Source organism: Betta splendens, chromosome 10 (assembly GCF_900634795.4).
Source record: "Betta splendens chromosome 10, fBetSpl5.4, whole genome shotgun sequence".
NCBI classification, from domain to species: Eukaryota; Metazoa; Chordata; class Actinopteri; order Anabantiformes; family Osphronemidae; genus Betta; species Betta splendens.
Genome location: NC_040890.2, coordinates 8852889 through 8869475, shown reverse-complemented (window position 1 = coordinate 8869475; position 16587 = coordinate 8852889). Strand labels below are relative to the sequence as shown.

Sequence of the window (16587 nt, the reverse complement as noted above, 5' to 3'; positions counted from 1 at the left end):
CGTGTTGCTTCTCGACTGCCATTAGAGCGCCTTCTGCGCTGCTCCATTTGCTCCTCTCAGCCCTCCGTCAAGGCTCCACCTGAGCCACCTTGGAGTGGCATTGGACTGAACTTGGGCGGATTGATTGTTTGTCAGCCATGAATAATCTGCAACGACGTTCGGCGCGTTGGCGGGGCCTTGCAGTGTGCATTCATTGTGAAAAATGGACAGCTCAATCAAAAGAAGCTCTCGAAAAGCCGGTCATAACCAGAGGCAGAGCCTTGACCCAGAATCCTGTTCCACTGACTCAAGTTGCAACCTCACCGACACCCGTGAACGTACTCCTGCTGCACTCGGGGCGTCTCTCTGCCCCTCCCTCATCAGTTCCAGTCTCTTTTGCGCCTTAATGGAGCCATGCTTCACTCACAAGGCCAGGTTATCCTTCTTATGAGACAGATGCTTAAAGCACCACCTGCCACTCTTAGCTCCCCGCGTCCATCATCGCACTCCTTTGCATGCTAATAGAAGTGTGAAGGTGTAATGGCAATGCAGCGGTGACCTGGGGTTAACATCGAATTCTTGCATGTCCCGATGCACCTGTGTTTTCAGACTGTGCGGCGCTAAAGTTATCTTGACCAGCTCCCTTAGCGTCAGGATTTCTCTGCTTTTTTAGGACAGTTGAGGTAATTGGTCTGAGGAGGGGCACATTGTTGGTCCCTTGAAAAGAAGTTCTGGTCTTCGGTGATGGCACTGATGCTGTCTGGTACAAAGGAGGACGTCGGGAGGAAATGAAACACTTAGAGCCTGCTTTTGACTGGTTGCCAGGATGTGCGGACGGTGCATTCTTAAAAGCGGTCATCTGTGATGTCTCCCCTTCAACCATTGTGGAGCCTCTCCCTTGAAACGCTGCGTTCCCCTGATGTAGAGTCACCCAACCCTAATCCTCCTATATCCACTGATGAATCCCAGCCACACAAACAGTGGGGATGCCGCCTAATTGAATTTCCTTGGTCACAATGAACCCGCACTCAAAACCTGCAAGTTCCAGTCCTTGCCTTTGATAAGCAAATGACCTCTATGGAATTGAGGTCACAGCCTGCGAAAACAAGAGTGAGGGAGAGAAAAAATAAAGTCCTGCAGTCAGACAGGCCCAATATCGACTCGCCAGGGATTGAGCCCAGTGATGTTTACCCTGTGTGTTGAGCCACACACACACACACAATACATCTCTTCTCTTGTCTCACACAGTGGGACTGCTTCTCCATTGTTAAGTATTACTGTTTGAATGGACTGTATGTGTAAATAATCTTGTCTCTACTGCAGATTAGAAAAACACAGGCTGCAGTAAACGTTCCTTCGTACCGTAGATCTTGTATTAGCTTGTGTAGTATGACTGTACTTTGCCAGAGGACTTTTGGAACAAGCTCCACGATACAATAGCAGGGTCAGTTAATTCATGAACTCAGCCACTCTGCATCCTGTCCCCTCTTTTTATTTCTTCCGTTTCATTTGTTCAAACCCAGAGTGCCTTGAGGCAGAGCTGCGTGTTTGCTTTAGTGTCTGTCTGAGCCCGAATGCTCCTTTTTGCATACAAGCTCAGCTGCTTGAAGATCGAGGGCATTGTCATAGGGAATAGAGGCATACAGTATGTCTGTTTTTTTACAACTTGAGTTTGATTCATTTACAAGAACCTGTCAAATGTCTGTCCAGGCTTTGTGGACGCTCAACAATGATCATCAGGTCTTCATCAATGAGATTTAAGACGTTTAGGAGCATTCATAATGCAGCATTTTAGATTTGGAAACATACATTCAAACAGCAGTTTTGGATTGTTGGTTTTTCTGTATAGTTTTGTGTAAGGTCTTTAAGTAAAACGCCTCAGGATGACTTTTACTGTGACTTGGCTCTATATAAATAAATGTAATTGAAATTGAAACTAATGCAATCATTTTGCTAGCTGTGTGTTGCTGTCGGCCAATTCAATGCATTCCACTCTCAATCACGCTCCGTGACCATAGCTTGACACGTAAGGTCCTCGTCTTTTGTTAGTACAGCAATATTGATTTTAGTCTCAGAAATAGTCAACAAATAGCAAACGAAAAGAACTTGAGCTGCTCAACTAGCCATGAAATGACCAAGTGAGGGGAAGACGTGCATTTGAAAATTATAACATTTGCCTCACAGTGTATCTCTTCATTTCAGTGCTCGAATGCTCGGAGATGTGTACTTCTCGAAAAAGAAAAAACGCTGCTAAGTGAGTAGCACTCCAATAAAAATAAATTGGTTCCAGCTGTAAGCCCAGCATTCATACAGTGTCAATCACATAACCATGTTAAAGTTTGCCTCATAAGCTCATTAATAAATGAGTTGCAGATGAGGCCGTGATGATTTAACTGGAACGTTGAAAAGGAACTGTGAATCCTCTCCTTCCTTTTTGGTTTTTAACACCTTGGAGGCAGCCGATTCTAATATTATATTATAAATCAATGTTGATGTAATGAAGTCCTGAAAGACACGTCTTAGTGTGGATCAATACTGTACTGTAGTTGCTGTATCAGTCATTTCTGGGCGACGCTCCCAACGTTTGCTGTTGCCGACGGCCATCGCACTGCACATACTGTAGCGCTCCTCATTACCTGCTGTAAAATTACCGTTTTGTTCACAAAGTGTTGAGTTTATTTTGTCCTACTTATTAATTGGAGTGAAATTGGACGGAGTGACTCACGACGGTGTTACTGGAAGGTGTCAGACACAGAAAGCAGGTAATTATGGAGACAGGAAGAGATAAGGAAACAGAATGCAATTACCCTGGCAAGCAGAGCTTCAAATTGCTCTTCTTAGGATTTCTCACCTCGGGTTGCTATTGTTCATGCTTTGCATCTCCATACAGATCTTTATTCCTTTCACCCTCTAGCTCAGAGAAGAAGGTAGGTTGCATTAATCAAATGAATCTCTACTGTAAGTGGAGTCGCACAAAGCACCGCACAAGGCTTACTGCTGAATTTCAAATGTGTTTCTCCCCATGATTTTTCATGTGTACTGTAACTGCTGTGAGCTCCGTCTTAATCAGGACCCTCCACAGCTTCCATTGTTCTCCACACTCAGGCTGAGAGAATTTCTCAGAATTTAACCTAATTTAACTTTCAGGTTTGAGGCCATAGTGCAGCCTGTTGTTTTTTTGAACAGGGTTTTGGTTTTTTCAGTGCATCTGTAATGTTGTTGCAGTCGTGTGTCCATAAATAACGGATCACCCAGACAAACCTAAATGTAATTATTCCCTCTGTCTAATCCCTATTTAATACTTTAGACCTGCTGCATTATTCCTACAGTAACTGCAGGAATATCACCTCTGCCTGGAATATCCAGACGCTGTGTGTCCTATAAGGTCTATATGCTTTTCTTCTGTGTGCTAGGTTTTATGTGGGAGGCCAAATGCTGCCATGTTGCTGATTGGAAGGTGGAAGGAGGGTTCCTTCTGCTCCATTTGCTCATTCTCTGTAGTGCCCATTTTGTTACTTTACCCATTTGTTTTAGCTTTTAGGAGCTCACAGCCAGCCCGTGCTACAAACACTCAGCGCAGACACAGAGCAGGCTACAGATAGAGAGAGAGGTGGGAATATGAGGCTGAGTTCCTTAAGGATTTGGTCTTTTTCAAAGCAAAAGGAAGAAATGGCTTGCCAAATTTTTGTCAGAAATTCTTAAATCCACCATTTCTTTGTCTTATTTTTGGTCGTGTAGGGAGCGCATGAATGCATGTTGGTAAAATCTTTTACACGGCTTGGGTTCATTTTAAACATTGAGGTGAAGCCCTTCGGATCTGTATTCAGTTCACATATACAGTACTCACATCGCCTGTTTCACAGTATAATCTGGTGCATATATATGCTCCAATACACTGGGGGCCGTCCGCTGACCCTCAGCTACTTATCATTGTGTGGTGGCTGGCAATGGAGCCAGTCTGCTTTTTACCCTGACGGATCGTCTCACCGTTGGGCCGCCTTGCACTCTGCAGAGTTTGCTGCAATTTGTTTACGAAAAACTCTCGATTTCATGAATATTCTCCGAGCGCTTTATGTAATTCCTCCATAGGCTCGATGACCTGATAGGTGCCACCGAGTCAAGCTTCAGTCAGCATCCGTCTTCAGCTGGAAATGATCATTGCAGACAGATCAAGTGTGCGAGGGGAGTGTAAGAGTGCCACAAAGTGCTTTTATGTAAATGGAAGTTGAAGAGCGGTTCTCTGTTGAGACTTAAATACGCAGCACTGTATGTGCTACTTTGTCATTTAAAAAAAAAAAAAAAGTCTTCTGACTGAAAAATGGTTCTGTGTTGATATAATAGGTTCAGCACCTTTCTGTCATCAAAAGTGACCCCAGAGAGAGGAGATGAGACAGACACACAGCTGGAAGCAAAAGGAAAACATGGCAATCTCTTCATCAGAATGAAAATAAAGGGAAACACGTGGCCTTACCAAGCCTTTGAGGCTCAGCATAAGAAAAAAACAAGTCCCAGAAAAAAGGTCAAATGAAAAATGAAAGATTGTTTCTCAAATGTTTAAAAAAAAAAAAAAAAAAAAGATGGCACTGTTTTGGCAGAATGCGCTCCCTCCTGGTTTTGTTTGGAGCGGAGCTGTCGTTGCTAGAAAAGCAATAAAGCAATTTTTGCTCTGCGTTCCAGCAGCATCACTTATATGAACGCTGCTGTGGAAACGCTCCATAGATTGTGAACTCTTCCTCCCGCTTGGATTTAATAATAGCGAAGCAGGTTGAGTATTTTTCTTTGTGGAGTGTTTGTTCAGCGCTTCCTTGTTGTTTCTCAACTGTTGCTGGTTTAATGCCTAAATTACACAAAGGATGGCTGTGAGGCACTGCTCTCATTTTCCTCCGTTAACAAGCTCTCTGTTTGTATATGATTATGGTTACTCTGCCTGCCTTTTTAAAATGACTTTTTGTTCAAGGTACAAAACGCACCACGGCGGTTCCGTACGGCTCACACGTTGTCTTTCCGACGAGGAATGTTTACGTTCGTTTTGCTGTTCAAGCTGATGGGGATGAGCCGGCGCTCATTCGCCTCTCCTGTGTTTGCTTTGCAGCTCAGCCTGTCATGCAGGTGACAATTGAAATAACGCGGCAGCAGGTGGAGAAGATCTTCGGCCTCGACGAGTACTGGTGCCAGTGTGTGGCCTGGAGCACCACCGGGACCCAGAAGAGCCAGAAAGCATACATTAGGATCGCCTGTGAGTGCACTTGGACATGATCGCTGTGTTGTCACCACTGCAAACACCACAGCAAATAACAAGATGCCTAATTGCTGCATGTCAATATGTAATGAGAGGATTTTCACTAGCACTAACTGTGATCTACCAGTTAGCCGCGAGGCCTGGTCTGATGCGCCACAGTATTTTACTGTAATTACAGTGTAGGTAAATTAGCTTCTTGTGATTCTACTCACAAGAACAAAACAGTAGACTGTGTAAGAGGGGCACGCATCTGCGTGAAGGCGGTCTTAAATGAAAAAGAGGAACACTAAATTTGAGTATTCATGAGCATATTTTTCACTGGATACAGTAAATCAGCAATGATCCCCATGAAAGTAACTGGAATAAAAACAGATTTGAAATTTATTGCTGTGAAGCAATCATAAATCTGTCTGGGGAACACAGCTACACCCCTCGCTGCAGCCTCTAGGAGCTTTATTAGAAGAAACCATTTTACATTTGAGTATTTTAAAGCGTTCTGCCTATTATTCCTGCTTATAGATGCATTATTCCAGACATGGGCGAACACAGCGCTGTCTCCAAACCAGCAGGCAATTGGAAACCACATTCATTATCCAGCCTTGTTTGAGAGCTCAGATAAGTCAGTTAGACGTACAGTAAGATAAAGACACAGATATATTATAATAACCGCTGACACCCACCAACTTATATTCTCCCGCACTCACATCCAGCCGCATCCTTCTCAAAATATCTAACTGTGCAACTATACTCCAGCCACAGAGGCTCAACCAAACCTAATTACATATTGACCTTATTATTAGTTAAATAATGAATCTGTTGGTGGGAAAGAGGTTGCAAAGAACTTGAAGAGTTTAATTTCACTTGCAGGATTGACAAACTCTCAAGTCCTGTGTCTCACATGAAGTTTGGTTTAGGCAAGTAAGCACTTTCAGTTTAGTGGAATAGAAATTTCATTTTTAGCAGATTCATACATTCAGCCCATCTCTCATTGTATCTGATCTAATTAAATTGAGTGTCCTGACACTCTACGCTTGTCTTTACGTTTCCCTCAGTGTGATGGGTCTGGACAGGCTCAACATGTGTTTAAAGGAACTCAACCCCGGCTGTCAGTCGCCAGCAGCTGCTTATAAAACGGTCAAAACGCAGGGCGAGCACATCGAATTTGTGCCAACCCACTGGCTACCAGCAGGCTGTCGGGCTCGTCAGATACAGAGGAACCCGCATTTATTTGACTTACAGAAACCAATTATTGCCAGTTACCTGTGTAATTCATAGCCTGGATATAAAACAAATACTGTACTTTGCAGGACATGGTACAATAGTAAACGTACTCAATGAGACGTAATGTGAAGCCCCATGCAGCCAACCCGGCTTGCAGGAGCCTCTTGTCCAGGCGCCTCAGGGCTTTGTTTTTCGTGTGGCCGCTCCAAGCCCCTCATACAAATGGAAGCTGGAGGCTGGCGGGTGCTGGAGAGAGGGGAGGGGGTGGGAGGGGAGAGGAGAGGAGAGGCGAGGGGTAATGCAATTGCTTCTGCTTGATGCCGAGCCCCTCTGGCAGCAGACAAGCATCTCTGAACCAGCAAGGCAGCCTGTAATAAGTAACATGGTTGGTGCCACTGATCCCCATGTGGTTTGGGGGCCAACTGGAGTGCAACATGCTCCGCGAGGCCACGGGCGGATGTTCCAAGAGTGGAAAATTTGGAAACGTCACCGGGCCAATTTCTGTGGAGGGGAAATATTCCGTCCGAGCCTCACGAGTCATTGCAAATATACTAATTGGTTGTGTGTCTGTTTTTTTTTTTCCTCCAGACCTGAGGAAGAACTTTGAGGAGGAGCCGCAGGGTAAAGAAGCAGCATTGGACCAGGAGGTGTTACTGCGATGCCATCCCCCCGAGGGAGTGCCACAAGCTGAGGTGAGACACAGATACAGGAGATATTTATAGGACCCCATCTAGCATCCGTTTACCCTTTCCTCACCAGTAGGACAAAGAGCGCAAAGTGGCGCAGCATTAACTCCCCAGCATGGGAACAATCCTGTACGGATAAATTACGCCTCTAATTATCCCCCGTGATTGATTTATTATCTCTCCTACATCTCTGAAAAGTCATATATCACATCATCTGGTCGCATCACTCAGGATGGGCTCGGAGGCTTCACTCCCCGTTTGGCATCTCTAAAGACCTATCCATAATTAATGGCTCTATTTGCCTCACTCGCAGCCATCGCTTCCTCCCTCTACATGTACATGCTCTGTATCTATCATACATCCCTGCTCTGCTCAAGTCTCTCACTTTCTCCCTTTGTTTTGCACTCTCTCTCCCCCTCCCACCCACCCCCCATCTCCTTGTCTTTCGGTGATGTGTGCCTGTGGTCAGAAGACCAGACTGGGGCCAGCTGTTTCACCTCATCTGCTGCGTTTTCCCAGTCCCACGTAGACACTAACCGCTCTAATAACAACGTGAGAGGAGGTTAGGCCAAGCGGTAGGACAGCCCAGCGCCCAGGAGCAGCGCACTAGCCAATCACAGCTTGACAGTGCAGGGACAGCTTGTAGAGAAACGGGAAGGAAGGTGGCAACCGCAGTTCTCCACAAAAGAACATCAGAGCATAAGTCACTGCGGGAGAAAGCAAGCTTGACGCACAAGAGGAAGAAAACACACTTATATGTAGCATTGCAACCGACAGTAAACCAACAGCAACGCTGCCATACTGTAGCTACTCTCGAGACAGCACAAGGTCAAGTGAGGGCACGAAAACAAGCAAGCCAATCTCGAAGCAAACCAAACAGGAATAAGATCAACTTTGGCTTTTGAAAGAGGGCAAAGAAACTTTACCAACTATGATCGGCTTTATTCACAGACTACAAATAGCTACAAAGGCATCCCTCCAAAATAAAAGCTGCAATAACAAACACACTTGTGCCTTTTAGTCGTGAAGTACCTGTGTTCTTTTATTTTATTTTAGTTGTTGTCCATGGAAACCCGTTTTCATCCACATCATGCCCGGTCACTGTAGTGCAACACAAATAGAGAGGGCTTCTATTGAAATACAATGAATTTTTGACCACTGCAACATATTTTCAGGTGGAGTGGCAAAGAAACGAGGATGTGATCGACCCAGCGAGCGACCCCAATTTTTTCATCACTGCTGACCATAATCTTGTCATCAAAAAAGCCCGGCTGGCAGACACAGGCAACTACACATGTGTGGCCAAAAACATTGTTGCTCGCCGCAAAAGCGCCTCTGCCACCGTCCTGGTCTACGGTAGGTGATAACCTCTTTCAGCAGATGTCAAAGACGAGGCTAATGAGAGGTCTGGACCCCGAGCTCCAAAATATACAAACACACATTCTGCCCAGGTCGACGATGATACGTGCATGTTGCTTCTGTTCAGTGAATTTCCACATGAGCCTCCGCATGTTGACTGTAATTCGAGACTCAACTGTATCACCGTATTAACATATGATGCAAACTTGCATAAATCAAGTGAAATTTTCGGTAAGCAATCCATTACCCCATCCTAAATGGCTAAAGACACAGTGGTGGATCTGCACATTAATTAGCAGAACTTAAATGTTCCTGGCAGTAGTTCCACCAAAGCTGGCAGTCTCAGATCTCCGGTCTGCCATCTTCCTCCTCCTTCGTAGTGGATCCAGTAGGAGAAGGAAAATTCAATTAACAGCAAACTGTAAATAATGACTTGGCTTGATAAGCAGCCTGACCTTTATTAAAATGCAGAGAAACAGCATATTTTCCATCACAGAGGGTTCCTCGGGTACTGGCACTACTAAAGTTTTGGATACATTACAGCTTGGCTTAATACTCAACTACATGCAAACAGGAGCAGTAAATCACATGGGAATGCACCATGAAAGCAAAATGAGTCGTTTGACACAGTTTCTGCAGAGCCTTCTAGAAAGTGCTGTAAAGTTAGAACAAAAACCCATCACACAGCACTAATCACACACTGTTGTGTTGAAGTCTGCAAACCTCTTCTGCTTTTACAAATGTGTTATACAGCAGAAATGAGTGTAAAGTTTTTGAGGGGATTCTATTTAATGGCTTTCCTTTTTTAAGCAATTCACTCTGTTTTGTGGAGTTTTTACATTCGAAATACACGAAAAACAAGATCTGCACTGCATCCCTGGTGAAACGAGTGTGTGATCAGGAATTGTTGGATCAAATCTAAATTCACTACATTATGCATTTCTCATTCAGGTTGGAACTACTTTAATATTAATTAAAATGAAGATTGTGGCTACTCTTTTCAGCCAACAAACGCTCTCAGTGAAATCTCTGGAGTTTTGGTTGAAGGTTGGAGTCCAGTTCAGAAGACGTCAGGGTCTAGCACAGAGGACTCAGGACTGCTTTCATTATATTATAGAGAATTAGCAAAGTCTTCTATTCTGCACATACAGTAACATATTAGCATGAGAACACCATCATGTATTTACTTGCCTCTTTTTCATTTAGTTTGATCTAATACTTATATTAATCAGTTATTTAACTAGGTAGTAACAAAAACACTGTCGTTTGGATGTCGTTAGAGAAAGCGTTTTTCTTGGGCAGTAGTTCCACAAACTGCAAATGTTAAGGCATGTGCATGATGAATAGTTTTAATATCAGATGTGCTAATTTCAGCACAGTTAAAGCACACTACATTATACAGTGTGGTCATTTATACTGTTGATATAGATTGATATAATAGATTAGCTTGTTGTTGAAATGAGTATGGTGTTGAAAACTTCTGCACTGCTACTCCTTTCTGTCTTTTCAAACAATAACTTCCAATATTGGGCCTAAGAATAAATCGCGTGCGGCTGTATTTCTTACTTTATGGTTGACAAGATGAGAAATGCTAATTAAATGAGGCGAAGTCACAGTAGAAGAGGGTTTGTCCAAAACAAGACCTCACTTAGATGTCGATGCCAAGGGAACGAAAGCTCCAGTTAGCTGTGAACATCACCGTCCAACCGTGCTACTTGATCTGTGGCTGTAGAAAGTAATAATAACCACTACTTTTCAAAAGGGGTTCAACAGGGGGCCAGATGCATTTTAACAAAGCCTGGCTGGTGTGACTGCACTTTGTGCTAAGATGTAATCAGGGGCTGAGTTGCCTGGCAATTTACCTCGCCATGGCGGGCAATCAATCGCATAAAGAGGGCTAGGAAATGATTCAGCCACGACAAGCACAGGAGAGAGTTAGGGGGGGAAATTAGGAAGGGAGCATGTACAGAGAAGGAGCCACAGCACCGTTCGAGTCACTAAATCAGGAATCTGCGTATCTCTTCCCACGTTACAGGAAGGAGCTGATTGGAATTAAACCGGTGTGATTTGATGTAATCATCTGCTATGATCAAGCGATACGCCACCAATTATGTGCCCGTTGGTGTTAAGGTTTAGAGCGCGGGCACGGGTGCAGCAGGCAGCTTCAGCGATGGCAACCCGGCGCCCGGAGTGTCAGTCTGAAATACTGCGTAAAGGAGGAATAATTTGCAGTGTTCGCTGCAGTTCAAAGAATACTTGAGTTTGATGAATGACACGTGATGGTGTGAAATAGCTGGTGGATGTATGAAGGACACAATGTGAAGACCTTTGATGTATTTATTTTCCAGCGGCGCGCTGGCATTTCCAAGGGGAGGCCGTTGCTTTTTATGCATTTAAGAGCATGAGCGTTTGAATTCAAATGGCACATTCTTTTCAGTGATTGTATTTTTGACTGTAGGATGTCTTTGCATTACCTTGGTTCAGTTTGGAGGGATATTTTAAAAAAAATGTCCTCTTTGCAGCGACTGTCTTCCTCAGAGATCAGGTCAAAGATGGCAAGTTGTCACGTGACTTCTGTTCCCTGTTGAAGCCATTTCGATCCCACTGCAGCTGGTTGTAATTCAGCGTGGACGCAGGAAGCATCCCCCGTTGCTCCTGCTCTTCCCTTAGTTCACCTTGCAGTGCTGAACCAAAGAGTGTAACCGCATTCACAATGATTCTAGCGCAACACACCTCTTTTCCGTAGTGCATGTCGGGTAATCCTGGCTGCTCTGTCCCCTCATCCATCTACCCCCCCCTCCCCTCACCCCTCCATCCCCCTGGCACTGGTCTGACAGTCAACGGCGGCTGGTCCACGTGGACCACCTGGTCGTCCTGCAGTGCTGTGTGTGGGCGTGGCTGGCAGAAGAGGAGTCGGAGCTGCACCAACCCCACGCCACTGAATGGAGGCACGTCCTGTGAGGGGCAAAACGTCCAGAAAAGTGCCTGCATGGCCACCTGTCCAGGTAACTCCCAGGCAACCTCGTTTGTCCTGTGGTGCTTGGCTTCCTGTGGCTTCCTTTTTGCCTTTCTTTGCATCTGAAAAGTCAGTTCATCTTTATTTTGGCTGCTCTTTTGCACCAGCACACCTGGGTTGTTTCTTAGATGTCAGTGCTGCGGTTGTTTCCTGCTTGCACAGCAATGTTGGAGGCCGCTCGCCGTCGCTGCGAGGACGAACTCCGGAGAATCCATTCTGTTCACTTATCTCTTCTGCCTGGTTTTATTTCACCTACCTGTCTCCTTAAAGAGACATCGGCCCGGCCTCAGCGTTGTGTCACGCCAGCTAGTACATTTGTTATTGGGAGCTACTCAAGCCATGTAGTAAATATGGGCAATAAAAAGCTGAATGATGGCGGCCTGCGTGCCGTGTTTATGTGTGAAAACTTTCATTCTCCCTTGGCTGGCTGAGACGGAGCAACGCGCATCGATCCCTGGTAGCCGGAGATGGAAGTCAAGCTGCTTCATTTGCAGTCCCACATTAGCCCCCTGACAGTGGAGAGATAGCGACAGAGAGCTGGATGAGCAGAGGAGGTGGTGTACGGTGGAACGGGGATCGAGACAGATGGAATCAGATACAGTGTAGGGGAGGCAGGAACAAAGCCCAGAGTGGAGGAGCAAAGAGGGGAAACAGAGCAAGAACTAGAGGAATTCTTTTGCTCGATTGTGTACAAGCACTGGCTGTTTGGCTGCCAGCAGATCCGACCGTGGATATATAGCTGTGCCGCTGCAGCCGCGCTGACCGCAGGAGAACTCTCCCACGCTCGGTAAATGGCAGAAAGGGAAATCCAACACCTCTGGCAGTGACAGCTTCTCCCGGTCTAAAACAGGGGTTATCTTCCCCAGTGAATCAGGGTGCTGTGTTACACATCTCCCATGTAAAGACATCACGAGACGTGGAGCGTGAGTGTAAGTACAGTAACACGGCCCGCTGGAATACGGCCGGAGGAAGACAAAGGAAGCACAGAGATGCACAACGCTCCGGATGCTGTCGGGGTGGATTTGGAATTATTAGTGCCGGAGCAACGTGTAATGGAATTAGAGGGGTGTCCGGGGATGCTTGACATTCCCCAACAGCAACGCAGGGTACTGACCTCCTAGAGCTTACAGAGATTAATGTCAGTCCAAGCTGCTATTGTTAGACCGAACCCCACCCTCCTCTAGCCTTCTGTCGCCTCGCAAGGAGAAAGTGTGTAATTTCAACCCTTTGGGTGCTGTGACACAAATCGCTTTGTGTCCAGTGAACGTGGTTCGTCAAAGGAACTCGTCTTTTTTTTTTTTTTTTATCCCCCCTTGACGCGAGGACGAGGAGACATTGAGGAGTGTATTGGCTGCCATCCTTCCCTCAGTGGTGAAGTTTAGCCACAGCCGTCGGCATCCACAGAAGCCCCTCTCCACCCCTCCGCCCTCCCCTTAAGGCCGAAGTGCACCAAGCCAAAGCCCGGGGACGAGAGGCTGTTGTTTCCAATCACGAGTGGCTCGGCCGCTCAATTGTGTACTCACAGATGTGACTCTGAAATCCACCAAGATTAACTGACTGCTCCAATCATTTGTCATCCAACTCGCACACAGCCCGGCAGCGGCGGCCCCCGAAATACATCTGAATCCTCACTTTGATTAGTACATGTATGAATCATCAGGCTTAATAGAAGCTCTCATAAGGGTCGCATTCAGTGACGGGGAACAGATGAGACCAGCCTAGCAGAGAGCATCCCTACATAGTGGATAACAACTTTAATTATAACTTTGCTTATAGCCTTTCTAGGTCTGGTCGACCAGATGCACAGCAGACAGTGATTTCAGCCCATTTCAGTGGAGAAGAACTTAAGAAGACTGAATTACATCGGGAGCTGTAATGCTGCAGATACACATCAGGTTATTTATTTAGACACGGCTGACATTTGGATTCACAAGTATTGTTCCTTACTGTTGAGAGAGATAGACTTGAAAGCATTTTTTTTCCTCCACAGTGCATATTTTAAAATGCTGTAATTTAATGCCGGTCTTGAGTTTGTTAATTATGTGGACTAAGATTGTTGATTACTAGCTCTCTGCTGCGTTACACTTGCAGCATGACATATTTGAAGTGGTCCACAAAAAAGTATGAAGTGTGTATTTTGTAGCTGCCGCTTCCTCCTCTGGGCACAAAGATGTGCTGTCATCTGAATGAAAATTTACTGGAAACAAATCAATTTACATTTGGTACCAACACAGGCTATAATTTGCTTCTGTGTTGCCCAGTTAAGTCTGTATATATTTCTGCTTGAACTGCCCGTGGCTATGTGTTGTTCTACATTGGAAAAAAAAAACAGAGCGAGGTAGTTTCAGCCACGGACACGGAGGCACATTTTAATACGCATCCATTATGTGAGCTTCAACAGGCCGACGCCATCGACGGCGGCCTGTTCGGCAACAGACCTCTCCACTTCTATTCACGATGACTCTTGTTCTAAATGTGAGCTCCCACCTCTTACTGGGAAAGTGTGAAGCGAGAGCGGCTCATCTGTATTTTTGTCTAAGTCTCCAAAGTGTTTAATGAGAGTTGGCGAAGGCCTGTGTGGCAGATCAGATGGGCTCCACGCTGGGAGAGACGCGGGGAGCTGCTGCGGAGGAGGCCGAGGCTGCAGCCTGCGGCTCAGAGCGGCGCCGATCCACACTTGAGACGTCCACTAACCAGTGCAGGAGCTCACCTCCTCCCCTCTCTCCTCCCCCTCCCCTGTTCCCATCTCATCACATCCCGCCACAGCATCCCGCATCATCCTGCAGTCCACCCCTCACCCCTTCATCGACGTCCCCCCTTGCGCTAACTTGTGGTCAGAGCCAACAGTTGTGGCAAAATGTCAGAGCACGGCAACACGTCCAACAAAGACACACTATGTGAGCCAACAGCAAATAGTTCGTCCCCAGTTTTGGAAGCGCTACAGTGACACCTGCCCCCACACAAATTAACTGAACTGTTGCCCGATGTGTTAGAGAAAGCAAACAACCTGAAGAGATTTGTAACTGGTGTAAATGATTTAAATATTGTACTGATCCCTCAGGCTTGCCAGAGGAGTCGTGAGAATTCTGCTAGATGGAAAATAAACAGACTCGGGGCTGGTGTATTTGTTGTGTGTGTGTGTGTGTGTGTGTGTGTGTGTGTGTGTGTGTGTGTGTGTGTGTGTGTGTGTGTGTGTGTGTGTGTTAGAAGCCATATGTGTACTGTCTGCACTGCAAGTCTTTAGTTCTGCTTTGATATTTCTCCTCATATTATCAGAGACTGCACCAAAGACTGTATAGATTATCCAAGAGAATAAATAAAGGCAGTGATTCATAAAATGAACAGAAAAAATACATGAGAAGATGGCAGCCATCTGGTAATGACCTTCTCTCAGTGCTGGTTTTAATCTCTCAGTGCCATTTGTTTTGGCTCACCTGCTTCATATCCCTCATTCTCCGCTCTGTGCCATGTTGGTTTGTTCTAGTAGTTCAGTCAACATAAGGAGCCAGACTGGCATTAATTCGGTTATTGATTGCACGCTGCATCACAACTTTGAAAAAAACAACAACAACATAATATCAGAACAGAAGAATTCTATTTGGTGATTAATCTCTGCTGCATCACCCACTTCTGTGGCCATGCTAGCAGCCCCCTGCATGGCTCTGTGGTTTTTCTGTGGCTTTATTTTCATCAGCCTTTGAACACTGGGATTAGAGGCGCTTACTCACATGTTGACAGGACAGTGTGAGCAGAGAAGCTGACCCGCTGGTCTCAGTGGTTCGTCTACCTCCCCTTGTTCCCCTCAAGGACATGGAAACGATGGGTGTCCAACGATCTCAGACTGTGTCCGTCAGCAGTCATTGTCATTTTCACAGCAAAGTCTCAAACAGGCCCTCCTACCGACCTGTAAAGAAAGGTTGGTTCCTTTTGCTTCTCCCCGTGACAGCATGTCCAAATGGGGGCCTGCCACCAGGCTATTGTATTACTGTTCCTTCTCGGAGACCTGCCTGACCTGAAACCTGTGGGGCTGCATGATTGAAAATCAGCTGCAGTGCTTTTTTGCTATAGCGTTAACAATATCTTTCCACAGACGCGAACGGGGAAACAGCGGTTTTGTATGACAATTTTCTTATGTGGAAGTAAGAGAATGAGGTTTGGTTGCGATTTTCACATTATCTTGAAAAAAAAAGAGAAATTAAAGTGTGATCGGTGTTCTTGCTTCACTGCGTTTATCGGATTGACTTACTCGTCGTCCAAAATATCTTTTGGTCTCTGCTCCTGTAAAAAGCGTTTTCTGTTATTAAAATATTTGCAAAAGCGATTTAGAGTGAGACAAGACCACCAAGGACTGCCCTTTTTTTAATCTTCCTCGGTCACGGTGCTTGTGTCTCATCCACATTCTCATGAGCAACAACCTGTTTCCTTTCCAAAATGTTATTTGCTCTGCCATTAGTCTCGCTTTGCTATAGAAGAGAGGGGTAGAATTTCATCACCTCATCAGGGCAGATGTTGATCTCATCCCTTTATTTCACAGTGGTGTGGATAAACTGAGGGGCGACATAATATATTCATTAGGATGTAATTCGCTATTCAATCATTCTCATTCCCAGCCTGGATAATCAGCCCACTGGCCCACGGATGGGTCCATTCAATGCCAAACAAGGACAATTATCTGATTGGTTCTGCTCTCTCTGCCAAATGGATCTGACTGCTAAGAGGCCTGAGCTGTGTCAGCATCCCACCCCACACACACACAAATGCACCCTCGCATCCTCTGGCGAGGCGTTCGAGGACGTACACGGTCGAACATGCAGACGCACACCTGTGCCTCGGCCTCAGGCGCTCGCGGTGGCTTTTATCTTGTTTTTCACCGGGGACTGTCTCTAAAAACCACAAAGTCATTACTTGTTACACTTATGCATCATTGCAGTGGATATGCCTCCTGAATAACCTCGCAGCACCGCACTTATGTTTTATGAAGCAAAGCCTGTGACCTGCAGCGGGTCAGACTGCTTCTCTGGGGGTCATGCCCCCTGAACTCTTTATTATAGGATTAATGAGCACTTAGGTTTCCTTGGCCCTTGGTC

The 16587-nt window shown here is 45.7% G+C and overlaps 1 protein-coding gene across 5 annotated transcripts in view; it reads left to right on the top strand.

Annotated features, from left to right (window-relative positions):
• unc5a (unc-5 netrin receptor A) overlaps nt 1–16587 on the top strand; it is a 105936-nt gene that overhangs the window by 62329 nt on the left and 27020 nt on the right. For 3 of the 5 annotated variants that reach the window (XM_029165642.3, XM_029165641.3, XM_029165643.3), the window contains exons 3-6: nt 5072–5215; nt 7028–7131; nt 8301–8481; nt 11322–11489. In XM_029165642.3, the coding sequence (XP_029021475.1) occupies nt 5072–5215; nt 7028–7131; nt 8301–8481; nt 11322–11489 (597 nt within the window). The remainder of the gene's footprint in view (nt 1–5071; nt 5216–7027; nt 7132–8300; nt 8482–11321; nt 11490–16587) is intronic. The other 2 variants (XM_029165644.3, XM_029165645.3) reach the window with 1 other exon arrangement.